General features: G+C 50.4%; 2 protein-coding genes and 3 non-coding genes across 5 annotated transcripts; all 5 read right to left on the minus strand.

Annotated features, from left to right (window-relative positions):
- Positions 1 to 39: 39 nt before the first annotated feature.
- PPIE (peptidylprolyl isomerase E) lies at positions 40 to 3,110 on the minus strand. Its single transcript, XM_069036066.1, has 10 exons — positions 3,045 to 3,110; positions 2,873 to 2,971; positions 2,708 to 2,751; positions 2,135 to 2,161; positions 1,881 to 1,962; positions 1,660 to 1,760; positions 1,418 to 1,541; positions 1,150 to 1,335; positions 473 to 615; positions 40 to 378 (listed from the first exon to the last, which is right to left on the minus strand). The coding sequence occupies exons 1-10, from the start codon at positions 3,073 to 3,075 to the stop codon at positions 310 to 312; spliced, it is 906 nt and encodes a 301-aa protein (XP_068892167.1). The 5' UTR covers positions 3,076 to 3,110; the 3' UTR covers positions 40 to 309.
- Positions 3,111 to 3,743: 633 nt separating this feature from the next.
- PABPC4 (poly(A) binding protein cytoplasmic 4) lies at positions 3,744 to 17,426 on the minus strand. The gene is made up of 16 exons (XM_069036034.1): positions 17,318 to 17,426; positions 16,481 to 17,049; positions 10,813 to 11,006; positions 10,309 to 10,424; positions 9,705 to 9,844; positions 9,444 to 9,538; positions 8,715 to 8,852; positions 8,036 to 8,131; positions 7,311 to 7,583; positions 7,007 to 7,094; positions 6,637 to 6,753; positions 5,972 to 6,099; positions 5,311 to 5,404; positions 5,087 to 5,217; positions 4,914 to 5,013; positions 3,744 to 4,094 (listed from the first exon to the last, which is right to left on the minus strand). Exons 2-15 carry the CDS (start codon positions 16,671 to 16,673, stop codon positions 4,927 to 4,929), a joined length of 1,890 nt encoding a protein of 629 aa, XP_068892135.1. The 5' UTR covers positions 16,674 to 17,049; positions 17,318 to 17,426; the 3' UTR covers positions 3,744 to 4,094; positions 4,914 to 4,926.
- Positions 6,381 to 6,513, minus strand: LOC138098177 (small nucleolar RNA SNORA55). Its single transcript, XR_011146558.1, has one exon. It is a non-coding gene; the product is annotated as a small nucleolar RNA SNORA55 (small nucleolar RNA).
- LOC138098178 (small nucleolar RNA SNORA55) lies at positions 7,663 to 7,790 on the minus strand. The gene has a single exon (XR_011146559.1). It is a non-coding gene; the product is annotated as a small nucleolar RNA SNORA55 (small nucleolar RNA).
- On the minus strand, positions 8,286 to 8,421 carry LOC138098179 (small nucleolar RNA SNORA55). The gene has a single exon (XR_011146560.1). It is a non-coding gene; the product is annotated as a small nucleolar RNA SNORA55 (small nucleolar RNA).
- Positions 17,427 to 19,170: the final 1,744 nt, after the last annotated feature.

Genomic DNA, 19,170 nt, shown 5'->3' on the forward strand with positions numbered 1-19,170 from the left:
CAGCCTCCCACAGAGAGAATTCAGCAGCCAGGCCCTCAGTATTTTTAAAACTAGCTTTTAATTTTACCAAACATCAATTGTTTTCCAGAACACGGCAGCAGGACCAGCCCGGCCCCGCTCGGGCAGCGCAGGCTGGGAAGCGATTTATCCCGGGAAGGATAAATCCTGCCCACAGCAACCTTTGCAGGGCAATTCCCATGGAAGCTGCGGGATGGGCGCTGCTGGGGAGTCCCTGGGGTGTCCCATCCCTGCTGGTTCCCCATCCCTCCTGGCCAGGCTCCCCCCATCCAGCCCCTCCAAGCGCCGAGCTCACGGGCACTCCCCGCAGTCGGAGATGATCACCTTCTGCTTTGGCTTCCCATCTTTGGTGCCCTGAGCCTTGGAGAGAAGAGCAGCAGGAATTCCAGGCATGAAATCCTCAGGGCAGGAAGGACATGGGGTGTGCCCCCAGCACCCCAGTGCCCTCACCTACCTCGATCTCCCGCACCACGTCCATGCCCTCCGTCACCTCCCCGAACACCACGTGCTTCCCGTCCAGCCAGTCTGTTTTGTCACAGGTGATGAAGAACTGGGAGCCGTTGGTGTTTGGGCCGGAGTTTGCCATGGACACCATCCCTGAGATCAGAGAGTGCAGAGTTATGGCCCAGCACAGCAGCTGCTGTATCAGCCCAGCCCCATTCCCACGTCCTGCAAAACGCTGCCGGATTGAAGGGAGCTGCTGGGTATCAAAATCCACAGGAACTACTGGAAATCAATTATGGGGAGGAACACTTGCAAGTGTGAAAGATGCTCAGCTATTTTTAGCTGCAAAGCTGTTTGTAAGGAGATAAACCTGCTTGCTCGCTCCTGCTTTTCACAGTCCTGCTGTGACACTCCTCGTTTAAAATCAAGCAGGAGAAGCAGCTTTGAAATTGTTTTTCCTTTATGTAATACTGCAAATAAAGTGGGCAGAGAGGGAACGATGCACTTCTGCTCGGTGAGACACGAGGGTCTGAATGTGGCAGAAGAATCTGGCCAATACAGATTATAATAATTATAATTATAATTATAATTCAGGGCTGCTATCAACACGGCCAAATCAGCCCAAATGTGGCCCCTAGGTGATGCTGAGCCATTTTCTCTCCAGCCCCTGCCTGGAGATGGCTTTACCTGGCCCTGTGTGCTTGAGGATGAAGTTTTCATCATCAAACTTCTTCCCATAGATGGATTTGCCGCCGGTGCCGTTGTGGTTGGTGAAGTCTCCGGCCTGGCACATGAACTGGGGGATGACGCGGTGGAAGCTGCTGCCTTTGAAGCCAAATCCTTTCTCGTGGGTGCAGAGGCAGCGGAAATTCTCTGTGTGGGGGCAAAGGGGAGGGAGGTGAGAGCTGTGCCACCCCGGGGGTCACCAGGACGGGAGGCTGAGCCTTCTCCTCACCCGCGGTCATGGGCACCACGTCGGAGCGCAGGAGGATCCGCAGCCGCCCCGCAGGTTTGTTCCCGATCTTGATGTCCATGTAAACCTGGGGATTGACCCGGGATTTCTTGGCAGGAGGCTCATCCTGGGCAGGAAAAGAAAGAACAGCAAGTTGAGGTGACATTGCTCTGCTCTGCCTCCAGCCTTACACTCCCATCCTTTGGGATAGCGGGGAGACAGATGGCTCCAGTTGTTTTTCCTACCTCCTGCGCCTCTGCTTTGGGGGCCTCTGCTCCTCCCTCCTCCTTGTTCTCCTCCAAAGTCTTCCCTGAAAACTTCTTCAGCCACTCGTCATCTGACCAGACTGTGGCCACAACGGGAAAGGTCAGAGCTCAGGAACTGACCCGAAGGGCCACGCCTCAGCTTATGCACAGAGCTCTGAGCATCCCCAGGGATGTTCTCCCCCTCCCAGGCCCCTACTCACCAGGCCTGGATGATCCTTCTTTAATCCGCATGGGTTTGGCCAGGTTCACGCGGATTGTCCTGCCAAAGAGCTCGGACTCGTTCTGCAGAGGGGAAAAAAGCACGACAAGCCCCCCAAAAGGTATAAAACCACCCCAAAGCCCTGCAGAGCTCAGAGAACGGGGTTTGGGTTCTCTCTCCAGCCCACAGCACCCAGGGCAGCAAAGCCACACATCCCCCTGGAACACGGAGCAGGAGTGGGAACGGGGTCCGTACCATGTTGTCAATAGCTGCTGCTGCATCCTGCCAAAACATCAAAATGAAATCATTATAGGCATTTCTTCTCAAGGCCCAGCATAGCCATGTCCCAGCATCTCATTATAAAGACGATTGCCAGGTTTTCCTAAACCTCATCTATCCCAGGGATGTACACTAATGGGTTTTGTAGAAGCCATACCCAAACCCCATCCATGTGGGTCTCATCTTCCAACAACCCAGAAAACTCCTTGTATTTCAGATGCTTTTTATTGCTGCCATGAGCATTTGGGAGAGGAGGAGAGATTTGTGTACCAAGCCCAGGACAGGTGATAGGAGGACAAATATGTGACAGCCCATGGTGGCCACGCAGCCAATAAACCCACCCAGGGATGGCAGCAGGAGAGCAGTTTGGCTTGGAAACGGGAAAAGAAAATGGGAAAAGCGGGAATTTGGAGGAGCAGAACACCTTAATGCTGTGCTGGGGAACACGCACCCGATTCCACGGACTGTCTCCAGCGGGAAAAGGATCCATCCCAAAACCCCAAAGGCGAGCAAACCCCCAAAAGGCTCAAGCATCTGCTGGCTCCTCACCTCGGCCAGCTCAAACTCCACGAAGGCGAATCCCCGGTGCTTCTCTGGAGGGAGGCAAGCGAGGGCTCAGGGGCAGCACGGACCCACGGGGGGGGGTCCCGTGCCGGGAAAAGCGCTCGCACCCAAACCCGCAGCCGGCGCGGCTGCAGCGCCCCGAGCACGCACCGGTCTCGTAGTCCAGCGGGATCTGGATGTCGGTGATGTCGCCGAAGGGGATGAAGGCGGCGTGCAGAACCTTCTCGTCCACCTCCTCGGCCAGCCCGCCTGCGGGGGCGGCCAGCGGTCACCGCCGGCCACCCCGGCGGCCCCTCGGGGGTCCCCCAGCCCCGCCACTCACCCACGTACAGCACCCGCTTGGTGGCCGCCATCGCGCCCCGGTTGCCCCGGAACGGCTCGGCCCGGCCCGGCCCGCCCCGGAACGGCGACATCGCCCCGCCCTCGGCCGGCAGCGCCTTCGTGGGGCCGCTGCCGGGACGGGGAAAGCCATTGCAGCCCCCGTCCTTCCCCCAAGCCTCGGATGCGCTGAGGAACAGGCGCGTTCAGCTCCAGCCTGAGCGCGGTGTTGGACCTGGGATGGCGGAGGGCTTCTCGTGGTTCTTTCTGTGTTTACCTAAAGAACGCTTTTTATCCCAAAGGAACACCCGAAATGGCATTTATCAATGCCGGTGCCGAAACTCAGCCGCCTTTGGAGTTAAAAAAGAGCAGCAGAACCATTAAAGATGCAGCTGAAAATGCAGAAATGTAAACAGAGAACAGCCCATGACAGAAAGGGAGCCCAAACCCTTGTACCCTCCACTTGAAAATACCTCCCCCAACCCTTCTTAGAGCACTGCTTACAGCCATCACCCCTTCAGACACTGGCCCAGGCATAGTTTTAACCCAGCTGCCTCAAAATACTCATTATCCAAAATCAACAAGCAGGGTAACTCAAACCCCAAGTGAATGTATTCACCACCCAATAACTGCCCATCAGTTTGATTTCACAAAGCCACGCCACATTTATTCAGCCAACAGAGAGAAATGATGACAAACACAGTGCAAGTTTATTCCTTTATTGATAAATGTTTCCCAAACTTTCCAAACTGGATTGTTCAATTAAACACAAACTCACAAAAATACTTCCAGCCTAAAATCCTCAACGTCCTCTTTAGAAGACACAAGGGGCAGCTCTGTTCTGGCAAAGGAAAAGCTTGCAAACCCCCAGATTCTGGTTTTGGAAACCTCAAGCTTCAGAGTTGGCTTTTTAAATAAGGTCTTTAAGATTAATTTACAAAATGCAATATAACTATGTGATAAAATGCACGGCCTTGAGATCTGCAGGACAGTGAAGAATCTTCAAACATCTTGAGCTGATGTCTAGGAAGGGGCTATTTGGCTTCTTTGTATCCTAAAGGAAAAAGGGGAGACAGGTCAGCTCCAGACTAGGGAATATTCCAGCATTCCAAGCCATAAGGAATGCAATATAATTGGGAAGGTACGGAGAAGCTGTTTGTGGTGGTCAGATGATCAGAAATTGTCATTATCCACGAGAAACTCAAATTCTTTGCTAAATCAGCCAGTGAAAATAAGAATAAAATAAGAATCCTCATCCTTCTTCACCGGCTTGAGTCGTGACATCTGATCTCAGCAGCACCACAGGAAATACTGGAGATGGCAATTCCAGACAACCCACAGAGAAATGGAGCGTTAAACACAGGGAGAGGCATTCCAATAACCAAAAACCTTCTTGTCCCACAACAACTCCAAACACAGGTGACACCACTTGTGTGGACAGACCTATCCAGTGAAACGTTCCCAACATTTAATATATCCTGAAGGCAGATGGTTTCCAGGATAAGGAACGGGCATGAAGAGCCTGCTTAGCCTCAAAGTCACCAGAGCTCCTTAGGGCTGTTTCCCAGACCAGCAGTTCCACAAGACTCATCCCCATGTTTTTGTCCTTCCTTTTCACATCAGCTGCAAGGGACACCTCAGGGACTTCAACAGCACCATTCTGCTGTTTATTTAAGGGATCTAAAGAATATTCCTTAAGTTCTACATAAGGATTCTTCCGGGAGGAACGACATTAGGAGCTTTTTGTTGTTAAAAAGTGGACTATAATCAGACAAGTGCTGGTCACAGACCCACATGAATTGTTCACTACCAACCGTGTTTTATTTGCTGATTCTGGAAGCTTTTTGCTGAAGCTGAGGACTGAGACACTCACCAGTCATCCTGGTTCAAGAGGTAGCAGCAACCACTCCCACTTTCTGGGCAGCTTCTTTCTTGGCTTGGTGAGCCTGCAGCACTGCCACGGCCTCCTCCACCTGGGGAGACAAATCCAGTGAGATCTTCTCCCTGCTCAGAACCCCCCAACACAAAAGGAACACAGCAGCTCACCTTGGAGCGCAGGGACTCGGGAGATTCCAGCATGTGCAGCAGCTCCGAGTTGTCAATCTCTAGCAGCATTCCCGTGATCTTCCCCGCCAGGCTGGGGTGCATAGCTTGGATCAGAGGGAACAAACGTTCTCCTGAGGGAGAAAAAGGAGTTCAGACAGGTGAGTTTTGATCTTTGAAACCTGAGGGGATGAAAAATGATCGGTGAGCACTGGGGTTTTACTCACCCAGCATCTGTTTCTGCTCCTGGGGAGGGGCAGCAGCCAGCATGGAGGCTGTCAGTGGCTCCTGGCCCTGCACATGCACTGCAGGCTGAGGTGCCTGAAAAGGGCAGACAAGGGTTATGAAATAGGTATGAGGCTGATTGCTTCATATTTAGACAATATTAAAATGTTCCCTCCTAAAACACAACCTCTGTCAAGCCTACAGCACACTTCAGGCTTCAGAAAAGGGCAGGTAAGGTGCCCAAGGTTCACAAACACTCCCTGCAAGTCCTGAGCTCAAAACCCTGGAATGTCACACGGGGCACTGTAAATATCTCACAAAAACTGCATCACACATCATGAGGTGTTAAAAAAAGCGGGTGTGGATGTTGTTCTTTCTTTCAGTGATACCCCAGTGGGAACTTGGCAAAGAGGAGAGACACTTAAAGGGCTGCAAAACAGGAACAAAGAACCAAGAAAAATATCCTTACAGCAAGTCTGGCTACAAAAGGGCTTGTGAGTACATGACAGATAAACCAACCAGGGTGCCCCTGGCAAAGGCACAACTGCCAGGTTTGTAAATTCCAAATTAGGACTGTCTGGGTCATAAAAGTAGCTTGAAGTTTTTATAAAAATACTTCAGTTGCATGTGAAACTGCAGGGACTGCCCAGCCCCTGGTGGTACCTGCAGAGGCTGGACACCTGGGTGTGGGCTGCGGACACTTGAGGCATATTTATAAGGAGGGACAGCCCTGGGAGCAGGGGCAGCTACAGGAGGACGGGGAGCCAAAGTCTGTGCTGCTGTGCCAACACCTGCAAAGGAAGGAGAACACAGTGACAAACACCTGCAGCAACGTGCAAACAAGCTGGGATGTCTGGTTCTAATTCTGAATTCCAACTATGCTCTGCATGGTGATACTTCTTTAGAAACCATTCTCCAAAGTGTAGCTGGCTACTTCAGGAAGGGGCTGTTCTCCCTAGAACCAATCCATAGATGCCACACTTTGGTGGTTTTTTTAGCTGCTCACTGGAATAAAATTAATTTGGATGCTCTCCTCTGAAAGCAAAACCCACAAGCTACAGAGCTTTCTGAGTGGTGTTGCAGAGGTGTAGAGATGAGTCCCAAACCAGTGAGAACGAACCCATCTGGATTTCCACTGCTGTGCTGTAGCACCAAGTGCCCCCAGACCTGCACTTCACAGCGAGGAATAGGAAAGAGGCAGGTGCTGGCTCTGCTCTTTGCAGACATCCCAGGTGTGAGAACCATCTCTGGGAGTAGAAGTCAAGTCTCCACAGCATCCTCCTCCCTCCCAGAGAAAGGGAAAAGCCCAGGAAGAGACCCCTTCTTACCAACTCTCTGGGCAGCAGCTGGGAGGCCCCGGGAGGCCGGAGCGTTGGCAGGGGCCAGGTGGCGCAGGGCTGGCCGAGGCCCCGACTGGCGCATGGCATTCGGCATTCCCTGGAAGCCTAAGGGATGGAATGAGGGGAAAGCTCAAAAGGGAACCAGCTGGCAAGGCAGGACAGTCAGCTACAGGGGTTGTGCACGGGAAGAATCAGAGAACCACAGAATATGCTGAGTTGGAAGGGACACACAAGGAGCAGAGTCCAGCTCCTGGCCCTGCACAGGACCGTCCCCACAAAGGAAAGCATTAATTGTTCCTGTTGGGAAGGGCAGCCCCCAAAGGCTTCTACAACCAAAAACAGCCTCTGGCATTCTCACCTTGAGGTCTTCCTCCTTGCTGCCAGCGTGGGTTGGGTCTCATCTGTGTCATTTGGTTGGGTGCATAGTAAGTGGGTCTGCTCTGAGCCTGGAGGAAGATCAGATAAGCTCAGAGGCAACATCCAAGTGCATCACGAACGGTGTTTACAACATGCCCCAACACTCAAGTCAGATTAAGAGAACAGGCAGCTGGCAAGTCACAGAATAACATCCACAGGAGCTTGTTTGCTTAGAGGCATAAGAAAGGCTCAGTGAGATGAACACAGCTGAACCCAGACAGGTTAAAAACCCCAGAGCAGCTCACCTGGGGCACAGCAGGCATGAAATACCCGCCAGCAGCAGGCTGGAACTGGTTGATGATGGTGTTGGCAGGCAAGGCCCTCATGCCAGCGATGCGCTGCATGTACTGGTTGGTGAGATGGGCCTTCCTCTCCTCCTTCCTCTGTGCCAGTGCCACATAGAGGGGCTTGGAGCCCACGATGCGCCCGTTCATCTCTGTCACAGCTTTGGTGGCCTCCTCTGGAGAGGAAAAGCAGACAAAGCCAAACCCTTTGCTCCGTCCATCTTCCAGCATCACCTGCAGTAAAGATCAATTGCTAATGGAGTACAACTGAGCCTAAGAATCTGTGTTTTTTTTAAATTTTAGGCAGGACATAACTTGTTGCAGAGGTGTAGAGACAGGTTCTCATGAAGAGTCACCTGTCTGGATTTGCTCTGCGTTGCTGTCAGCACCATGTGTCCCCAGGCCCACACCGCACAGTAAGGAATGGGAAAGATTTGGTGCAGTTCTAAATGCACACAGGAAAGTGCCATTTCATGCTTATCACCTCAAACAAGCATGTTTGCCACTTCCTGCCTCCCCTTTGGGTAAGGGAATGAAGTTTTCAGTACAATCCCACTATTTACTAAGCCAGGTGTTTTCAGAATCCCAATAACCACAGGTTAAGAAGAGCCCTTTAATGCCATGTCAGACAAAAGTTCCTTTCTTCAGGCTTTAAAATCCAAATAACCCCCCAAACCCCACATTACCTTGGCACTCGTTATTGACCCAAAAGGTGAGAACTCCTTCCTCAGTTTTTCATCATCTATAGTGTCATCTAGGTTTTTAATGTACAGGTTAACACCCTGGAAGGGAGAGAACAGCATGACATTCATAACATTAAAAAAACCAAAATCTTAAGCACATCAACTGTTACCCATCTGCCAGAGCTGTTAATTTATCTGAAAACTCTTAATTTAGCATCATGTTCCTTCCACACCACCCAAAGCTGAAGGTGATAAATGTTGCAAAGGCGTAGAGACAAGTCCCACTGTGGTGAAAGGGAGCTTGTCTGGATTTCCTCTGCCTTCCTGTGGCATCATCACATGTCCCCAGTCCAGCACTGCAGCTCAGGGAGTGGGGGAGTTTCAGATGCCACCTCTGACACGACCCAGTTCTGCCATAAATTACAGAGAGCGGTGCAGATTTGTGCTGTCTCTTCCCATCCCTCCAGGGATCCCCATTTGAAAGTCAAGGAGACTTCATGCCTGTTCCTCCTAAACACTTTCAGTGCCAAGACTAAGCCCTGATGCCCCCTCTGCCACCAAATACCACAGAGACCCCTCTGTGTTTTAACCCAGGATGTGTCACAGGACAATGACTACTCTGGCAATTCCTTCAACAGGCCAGACACGATGCCTAAGTTGAGAAAAGGAACAGATTATTCACCTGGTACCGGCTGAGTCTCTCCTGTTTTAGCTGTTCAAACCTCCTCTTCAGCTCTGCCTGGCGCTCAGCCTTCTTCTGTGCTCTGCCCACAAACAGCATTTTCCCATTGATGTCCTTCCCATTCATTTCTTCCACTGCCTGCACAGAGGGTTCAAAAAGGAACTCTCAGCTGCTGCAGCGAGGCAGCCCCTGATCCTGTCAGAACAGGACTGCCCAGAGGTGACGTTGTGTCCCTGCCTGTCCATAAACCAGAGTTTGCACGTTACCTTTGCACTGCTCCTGTTAACAGGCTCATTAAAGACAAGCTGAAGTTATCAGACAGATCAAGCTGACACACCACGGAGCGCTGAACTAACTTGGAAATTTATCCCCACCTTTTCTTGTAATTAAAATTATATTTTAACAAGCATTCTGCTTAGAAAATACCATTTTTAAGCAATGTTGTCATTCTAGGTGCCCTCCTCCTCCTTCAGCCCTGCACTGTAGTATTTCTTCAGCAATTAACATTCTTGATTATACCACTGCACTCTGTGTGGATCCAGGAAACTGGAGGAATGCCAAGTCACCCTTGAATGTCAAGCTATTAAGGTGCAAAAGGTTTCCAAGTTCCCACATCTAGAAGAGGTCACACCCGAGGCAGAATTTTCTTCCATTTCAGAAACAGGCTCCCAAGATAAACCAAGTTTTTCTTCTCTGAAGTTATCCAAGCAACATAGAAGTTGGTCCTACCTTGTTGGCCTCTTCATGCTTTTCAAAGCTTACAAAGCCAAAGCCTTTGGATTTTCCAGTGGGATCTGTCATCACTTTAACACTCAGCGTTTTACCTGTTACCAAGGCACAGGGTTAGTAAAATATCAAATGTGTTTCAAGATTATTAATTTCCATATAACAGCCTCAGCCTCAAAGTGACCAGACACTGCACAGTAGCAGCACTCAAAGTACCACATTTCATGAAATTCACAGCCTCAATAAAAGCATTTCTGTATTTACCATATTTGCCAAAGAGCTCCTTCAGTCTTTCATCATCCATGTCATCCCCAAAGTTTTTAATATAGACATTGGTGAATTCCTTTGCCTTGGCTCCCAGCTCAGCCTCCCTCTCTTTACGAGACTTGAATCTCCCAACAAATCTGCAAGATAAAAAAAATGAAAATCCCAATAATCAGATCGGTTTCCAGAGCGAAATAAACAATGTGTGACTTGCGGCAAGGCAAAAAAAATGAGTGTGTAGTAGGAGCTGGGAATGGGGACAAGAAAGGGTGACAGCAGAAGACAACAAACAGGCCACAGACCAACCAGAAAAATCACCTGTGTGCTGTGGGTGGCCAAGGACTCCCACTGGCCCTCCTACATAGAACCCACCCCAGCCCGCTCACAGAGAGGTGGCAAATCAAGGCTCGGTCAGGGAAACCCACCAGTCCTGGAATGGAGGGGTAGCAGGCCATGGCTTGGGCAGGGTCACTCACCAGCCCTGGAGTGGAGAGGTAGCAGGCCAAGGCTTGGGCCAGGAGAACCAGTGCCTTGTGTGTCCCTGTTAATACCGAGATGCATCCCGGAGCATGTGAGCGCTGCTGCTGCCGGCTGTGACACTCACACTTTGCGGTCGTTGAGCAGCATGCCGTTCATCTTCTCGATGGCCCTATCTGCAGCATCCTGGGTCTCAAAGTGCACAAAGGCGTAGCCCTTAGAGCCATTCTCATCACACACCACCTGAAGGAGAGGGAGCAAAGCGAGGTGTCAGTGTCCCTCCTGCATCACGGGCCAGCAGGTGAAAATGCGCTGCTGCCGAGGGTCAGCATGAGGCGGACACAACCCGAGTGTCGGATTCCTGCACTTCACCACCAAATCTGATGTAATTTCAGCAATCCCTGAGCTTTTGGTCAACTGGGCCTTTCAGAGATTCTGTTTGAACACCAAGGTCACAGGTTCCATCTCTGTAGGCACCGTGCATTTAAAGAGCTGGGCTTGATGGGCCTTGCGGGTCCCTTCCAATTCGGAATATTCTGTGATTCTGCTCCTTACGCTTTTTCACTCCTACACTCAAATCTCTCATCACGTCCCCACCATAAAGGAACTGGACAATGGAACCACATCTCACCTTGCAGGACAAAATGTTTCCAAACGCTGAGAATGTGTCATAAAGTGCCTTGTTATCGATGGATTTGTCCAGGTTCTTGATGAAGACATTCCCAACCCCTGACTTCCTCAGGGAAGGGTCCCTCTGAGACCACATGATGCGAATGGGTTTCCCTTTGATCACATCAAAATTCATGGTATCGAGAGCTCGTTCAGCTGCAAGAGAAGCCAAGAAGAGATTTCTGTGGTTGGTTAAAAAATAAAGGTTTCCAGTGGGTGGGTGATCCTTTTTTCTGAATTTTACTCAGCTCATGAAGGCATTTGGGGTGTTATCAGAGGTGATCAACGACTTCTAACTCAATGTTTCAAGGGAGGCCTTTGCAGCACAGTCACTAAGTATATAAAAGGTTTCACAGTCTTTAAATTTCCATTACAGCAATACATTAACCACCACAGCAAAATGGATATCAAAATGCCTGGGGTTTATTAGCTATATTCTGAATTATTATGAAGGTAAATTGCTCCACCCAAAGAAGGAAAGGAAAACCAGGAAACCCTGGTTAAAAAAAAGAAGTAACAAAAGTGACTGTGTGGCTGTTTTACTTTTCATGAAGCTCCCATCTCCCCATCCTCATTTCTATTCAGAGAGAAGGATCATCTCCCTGTCAGGTCAGGGAAAATGTGCACAAACACATGGCTGGCTGTGAGGACATGAGTCAGCCTCTACAGAACTTATGTGGCCAAAAAAATGATTCCCAAGTTGCTCAAGCTGAAGGTGACAAGAGAGCTGAGAAAATTCTGGGGGGGAAAAAAAGTCAGTACACCCCGTCTGATTAGCAGGGAAGTGTTTATCTAAACTCTCCAACGCCAGCACTGTCATTCTAACCTGCACTGAAACCCCCCTCCACGAGGCTATTTCTGCTGCCTACTGGTGTATTAAAAGGATCATTACATACACACATCAGGATCTTGTTCATAAAATTGAGATGCTTGCACTGTTCCGTGCCAGAAAACACTCCCAGCATGGAGCGAGCAGAGAAGAAAGAAAGATTGTTAATTCCCAGCATGGAGCAGGCAAAGAGATGGGAAGACATGCATTAAAATCAAGGGAAATTAACAGGGCAGAGCCCAAGCTTTCTGAATTTGTTTGGCTCAGTTCTCCCAGGCCGCCTTCGCCCTGTGGTATTTGCTGATTAGATTTCAGGAGCAGAAAATTCAAGGAAAAGACCAATCTGAACACCTTGCACGTGACTTGGCTCATGCAGCCTGAGTAACCACTCAGCATGTCCCAAAACCATCTCTAGGAATTCCAGTGGAATATTGCCTACCAAAGTCAGCACTCCCTACCCCCAATGCCAGCTTCTATTACTTCATCGAAGTTTCTCAGGATTTTTCATGTGCTTTGAAACCTTTGTTGTTGTTGTTCTTGCTGCTTTTTAAATTGAAGTGGTACCATTGCTGGTTTCCCTACACATAAATCCAGTTGGAAACAAGCTCTGCTTGAAAAAAAATATAATTTAAGGACTCCAACAGCTCTGTTTAGACAAAGGTGTTAAATACAATTAAGTGCCAGGCTAAAGTGATTCCTCAGCTGCTGCTCCCAGTCCATGCAGCCCAGGTTCTTCCTGCACTCCTTTCCTAGTAGGCAGCTCAGCAGGCGACCCGGTGCAGCTTGTCAAATTTGGCAGTGTTTATTTATAGCAGGCAGAGGTCCTGCAGAAGCATGTGCTGGCAAGGGCACAAACTGGGTGGATAATACCATTTGCAGCAGGACCAGGCTCCTGCTGGAAGGTGATGAGCAGATGAAGCAGTGGCCTGTAACCAGGGGGAACTGTGAAAGCTCTGCAGCCACCACCCAGATCCAGAGCAGTTAAGAAGTTCCTCCCGGTTCTTACCAGCTCCCCAAGCAGATACTATTGCACAGCTCTTTCAACAGGTTGCTACTGTTCCACTCTATTATTACACCGGGCTTGGAATTCGCCCAGACACTTCTGGTGAGCGGTGAAAGCCCTACATGGATTCCCTGAGGGATGCGTGCCACACCCACAGGTGGAAATGCAATCCCACTCCACCAGGACCTCAGAAAACCTGTAAGGGATCTGCAAGAGTTCTGTGAATGACTCACACCAAGCACATCTGATTCATTTCCTTAATCTGAGCAAACACCTTCTCGTTTTCTTCTATTTAAGCCACAAAGCTTCAGCCATTTCAGTTCCTGTATCTGTTTCTCTCCCACTGGTTCCTGTCATCCTTCCAGCAGACTCAAACTGCAGCTCATACAGAACACTGAACACACTCACAGCCCCTTTCAGGCTTCCTTTTCATTCCCTTTCCATGGCCTTCTGGATAGGGAGAGCACCTGAATACTCACTGCAGTTTGCCTCAAGAGCAATTAAAATCCCTTATGGGCTCCCTGATGCAGAGCTAACACAGTGCTGGAATTAGTGGCTCTGAGGACACAGAACCAATCTCACACCCCAAGATTCACCCAGATGAAACTCCACACAAGGAGTTTTATTCTCCCCAAACCTCCAGGCTCTCACTTAGGCCAGTGAGAAAAAAAGTCCTGGCAAGGAAAGCACACGAGGCAAATGTAACCACTTCTTTTTTAAAAAGAGATGGTTGCACACACAACAGGCTTTGATTCCTCAATCACTGAAGTTACAACCAACTCCTCCCTTTTACCTTCACAATTTACCTTGCACAGCTCCTCTGCCTTCAAGGAGGAGAACAAACAAGTTTATCTACACTCTTCTACAGAAACACGAATCTATTCCCAGCCCTGGGATCCTCCTCAGCCTGGGAAACATTCTGCTTTTCCTACACTTTCAGAACATCTTATCTCTGCAGCCAAACTGAAGCTTCTCTGCTTCGTTACTTGAGTTGTCACTTCGTGACTGTCAGTGTTTGGAATTAAATTGCATGGAACACATGAAAAGAGGAATTCAGCTTGTTTGCTGAGTTTGTTTTCTTTCCCTTCTTCACAGTCAGGAAGAATAAATATTAACACAGCCACAGCTGAGCCTGAACTAGCCAGAACTTTGAAGTGTTTCCTTACCCTGCCTATCACAGGATGACAGGCTCAGTATTCAGCATTCCCTGGTTACTCCAGCAAGGAACTGCAATCAAAACCAGCAAGAGCTCATTTTCCCTAAAAATAACCTCTCTGCAGCAGACCACTGCCAGTTAGACAATGCCTGTCCTGCATCACTCCAGCAGCTACAAAAACACAAAGAAAAACACAAGCTTTGAGCCAGTTTGGACAGGGGAACCTGGAAGTGCAGAGCGTGCTCAGGATGTGGCAGTGTGAGCTCCTCGTGAACCTGAAATGGGGAAGAGTCCTGGCTGCTTGATTTGCTCTGTGGCCACAAGGACAGAGTGCTGCTTTAGAACACAAAAAAAAAAAAGTTAAATCGTTGCTTTCTTCACATTTACAAAGAACTCACCCTTCCACAAAAGGTGCTGGGGAAGTGCAAACTATCATTTATCAACCTTTTTAACACCTACTACCAGTTCAAACATACAGTGTGTCCACAGCAAGTTTGCAGAGCACAAAACCTCCTGATTACTGTAAGTGGTACTTCGGGAGCACCTGCTCTCAACCATAAATCCAACCAGATTCCTGCAGTGCTCCCCTCAGCTTTTCACAGATTTAGTGGGATGAAGCCCAAGTGCATTTCTGATTATGCATTCCTGGAAGAAAACAAAGATCCCTCCTCCTCCTCTCAGGAAGCCTCATGCAGTCCAAATTTCCTTGAAAACAGTCCAAATTTCTGCATTTTACACTGAAAATCATCTTCTTCGTAGTCAAGTTCGTTTTGGAGAGACCACAACCTTCTTCCAAATTATCTATCCATGTCCTGCTGCATTGCAAGGAGTACCAGCAGCTGGGTTTTTTATTTATGCAGAGTAACAAATGCTGCAGTTTGACAGGAGAAATTCAGAAATTCTCATCTCTTCATGAGGGCAGGAGGAATCTGACTATTCCTCTGTGGCCCAGTAACCACTCAATATTTAGGTTTAAACCACTTGACCTTCTAAGACCTACCAGTAACAAGACACCACCTACTTGGTCCAAGTATCACTTCAAGTCCAGGAGCTTCCTAAAATGTCTGCTGCCTCCCCAGCAGCCCAGAATGGTGCAACCTCCCCCTAAATTCCTGCCTATTTTTTTTTTTTTTAACCATAAAAGATTACCTTGGAATCTATTGGGAAGGCCCCCATTTGTATGAGGTGCAGAATGTTTCTGCTAAAGCACGTGGGACCAAGCCACTGATCCCTTCTGACATCAGCACTCTTCTCTGCTTTGAGAGAATGTTCATCTACACTTCTGCACCCCATCTCCCCAGGATTCATCCAACCTGAGCTCAGAGTTCCTTCCTGGCTTTGTTTCTGCTGCTTGTTTTTATTTCTCTGATCCTGCAAAATGAGATCAGAGCCTGGGGAAGGCAGGTGGGCTGGGATAACTTTGTCCAGCACATAAATGTACCGAGGTGGTGTTTTAAGAGGCAGTCAGGGCAGACAGGTTCATCAGAGCAGGATGGGACCACAAATAGAGGCTTCTCAGGTTCTTTCCTTCTCACTGAGAAGCTTTAAAACACAAATATACTGCCCAAAAAAAGCTTTTTTGAGAGCGCCATGGATGAGATATTATGCAGTGGGGTGCAAGTCAGCTTTTAATCAGCATGACAAGAGAAAGGATCAAAAGTGCTCAATCAGATCAGTCCAAGGGAAGGACATCAGAAGGAACTGCCCTGGGAGAGGATGGAAGCTCTGCAAAAACATAAAGCAGGAAAACCTACTACAGGCTACAGGAAAACTGCTGTAAACTGATTCTGAATTCAAGGGGAAAAGCTCACTCTCATCTCTACTTGGATGCCTCTGTCACACAGAGATGCTGTTAAACCCCAGCACGGAGCAATAAACTTGCAGCAGTCAGCAGGCAAAGCTCTGAAAACCGGGGCAGAAAACGCTGACCCATTTTCCTTCCAGAAAAGGCATGTTCCAAAATGACCTCTCCTGTCCCATCTTTCACCTGCTGCTTCAGCTCTGGAACACCTGGCTTTGAGCAGGAAACAAAGTGTGAAAAAAGGAGAGTCTGGCAAGAGCAAAGCAATGTGGCATCTGCACAGGAGACAGCCTGGTTTTCCACACATCAAGCAAAGCATTTTATTTCACTTTAAAGCAAGAACACCACTTCCCAAACTGGGAGGCACGTCCAGCTGCTTGCAGAAACGCAGCAGATATTAAATTTATTGAACAGGGAGTGCGTGGAGCAGCCACGGGATCAGTCACTGAACTGAGCACTCAACCAGAGCTGACTGCTCTGAACTTTCTCTGCTAGGGCTGGCTGCACAAATCCCCACAGAGACAACCCCAAACGACCCAGAACGAAGGGAAACACAGCAGGGATTATTTCCTTACGCGAGGAACAAACACAGATCTCCAAAATTTGGAATCGGTGAGAGAAACAGGCCCGCCTAAAAGAGACGATACCAAGATGTGCCTCTGCAGAGCATTTCGTAGACACCAAAAGCAGCAAAAAATATCCCTGTTGCCATCACTAGAAAGGGACGACTCACCCTGTAACACTGTGGTAGGCAGCTGCGTGGCAACACGTGAATTAGCGGGGAAAAAATGAGGGGTGGGGGGGAGAAAAAAAGCCCAATGTGGTTGCAATTGTCACTCACCATCTGCTGGCTGCTGGAAGTTGACGTAGGCGTAGCCCAGGGAGCGGCGGGTGATCATATCCCTGCAGACCCGAATGGACAGCACGGGCCCGGCGGGGCTGAACTTCTCATAGAGCATGGCCTCGGTGATATCGGGGTGCAGGTCCCCCACGTACAGCGAGGCCATGGGGTAGCTGCTGGCGGCCGTGTTCATCTTCCCCTCGGCGCTCTCAACCACTGGGGTTTTACACTTGGGGTTTCAAGTCAAGCTTCTTATAAATATTAATCTTGGGGGAACACTCAAACTCTTAGTTAAAGCCTAAGCTGCGGCCTGCAGAAGCTTTGGAGGGGGGGGGGACGGTGGGAGGGTGGGCACCAGGACACAGAGCTGCTGAGAGGGCTGTGCGAGCTTGAAAAATCAGCAAAAAACACCCCAAAGTTAAGCCTCCTGGAGAGCAGGGATCGGATACGACGCCAAAATTCATACGCCGGCTCCCGAGCGCTTTGAGGCAAAAACCTCCCAAACCCCACGTTATTTTTTTTCCCTTCGATTTAGCCCAGATTCTGCAGAGCGGCGGCCCGTTGATCTTCTGAGGAAAAAAAAAAAAAAAATAAAACCAAATAAAGCTCTAACCCGCATTAATACAACTACTTCCTTTTAAATTAGCCCGGCCTAAAAGCATTATAAATAAACCAGAGCGGCTGTGGCGGCGCGACATCCCGCACGCGGCGGCCTGAGGGCGGCCGGGCAGGCACGGAGCGGCCGCCGCCGCCGCGCTCGCCCGGCGTCCCCGCGCTCCCCCCAGCCCTCCCTGCCCCACGGCGGGGTCGGCAGCGCCGGACCCGACCCCGACTCACGCGGTGCGGCCGCGGCGGGCGGAAGGGCGGCGTTTTCGGGGGGCGGCGGCGGCGGCGGGCGGCCCTTTATAGCCGCCGCGGCGGCGCGAGTGGGCCGCGGTGCCGCCGAGAGGAGGCGGCCGGGCCCGGCCCGGAGCGCGCCGCGCCGCACATAGCGCCCCCCAGCGGGCGGGAGGACCGCGGGAGCGCCCGCCCCCCCCCCGGCTCCCGCCATTTCGGGGCCGCCACAGGAGAACGGCCCGTGCTGGGATTGTTAAAGTTTAGCGTTGTTGGAAATGATGTCGCTTCCCGGGTTGATTTTTTTTTAGTTGTTTTAATTAGTTGTTAGCGGTGCCTGCTTAGCCCTCAGGACTGTGAAGGTGAGGAGCTGCTGGAGGGGGTCCAGCGGAGGCCACAAAGATGATTTGGGGTCTGGAGCATCGCCCTGATGAGGAGAGACTTTGGGAGCTGGGCCTGGTCGGTCTGGAGAAGGGAAGGCTGAGAGGGGATCCCATCGATCCACACAAACATCCCCAAGGGGTGTCAGAGGGCGGTGCCAGCATGTTCAGCGGCCCCCAGCAAGGAGCAGCAGCCATAAATTAAAACACAAGTTTCACCTCAACATTTAGACAGATTTAGGGACAAACAATCCCCTGTGGGCAGCTGGCAGAGAGATGGATCCACAGCAACACCCCCCCAGAAGGGTTTTTGGGGTTGTTTTCCCTCCCACCCCATCCTCCCATGTGTGGATGTCTCACGGGGCAGCTCAGTCCCACCATAAAACACAAAAACCCCAGGGAAGCCTCTTGGGGAGAGAGGGGCCATGGGGCTGGGACCAGGACAAGGAGCTGGTCAAGCAGAGGAGAGCACCAGGGGATCAAACAATTCCTCTGGGATCATTTTCCTCCCTGCTCCACGCTCTGGTTTTGGAGGTGTCGCTGGCAGCGGGATGAGGAGCGGCTGGAGCTGGAGCTGTTCCCACAACCTCCTCCTCTTCAGAGCATAATTTTTCCTCAAATAAGCACAAGTTCCTGCAGCAGCCCCGGCGCTGTGCCAGCTCCCATCACGGGCTGCCCTGGAGCAGGACCAAGGGTCCTGATGTCTCTCCATGGAAGCGAGCTGTCAGTCCCAGGGTGAGGCTTGAACAACTCCGAATGCAGCAGAAAGCTGCTGGGATGGGAGAGGGATTCACCCCCCTCTGCTGCTGTCCCATGGCTTCACGCTCACGAGATCAGCTCCAGGGAGACCCGTAATTATCTATTTCCAGCATCTTCAGCGGAGCGTGAGGACACGGCAGTGCAGGATTCAGTGATTCATCAGTGACCTTCAGGCTCCACGGATGGCCTGTTAAGGGGGACTAAGATAGTCTGTAGAGGCTGGTGAGCTGGGCATTGTGGCTTTTCAATCCTACGTTAAATTGCCTTTAATTTGCTTTAAAAGCGGGATGCAGTGTTACCATAAAAATGGGATAGGGTATCTACCCCTTGGCTACAGTGGAATAATCAAGAGTTAGCAGAATAAAGGTAAAAATAGCAAAGCAAGTTGTAACGATCTGCAACATTTTCTGTCTTGAAAAACACAAATGGCACAAACCATCCTCCTCCTGGTCCCATCGTTCTCCAGTGGCTGGGAGGCCGCACTGGTGGGGTCACGCCTGCCACCGTTTTGTGCTTGGTCCTTCACAGCTGGCACCTCCTCCGCTGGGAAACCGTGGACTGACGCGGGCATCTCGCTGTGGAAGTGTTCAGCTCCTGCTTTGACGGCTAAAGCCAAAACACAGCCCAGCTCAAGGAGCGTGTCTCCACACAGAACACCCTTGGGCTGCAGCAGCCGCTGTGGCTACGCCGCGAACGGCTTTGATTTGAAGCATATTT

The sequence above is a fragment of the Aphelocoma coerulescens genome, chromosome 23, assembly GCF_041296385.1.
Source record: "Aphelocoma coerulescens isolate FSJ_1873_10779 chromosome 23, UR_Acoe_1.0, whole genome shotgun sequence".
NCBI lineage: Eukaryota > Metazoa > Chordata > Aves > Passeriformes > Corvidae > Aphelocoma > Aphelocoma coerulescens.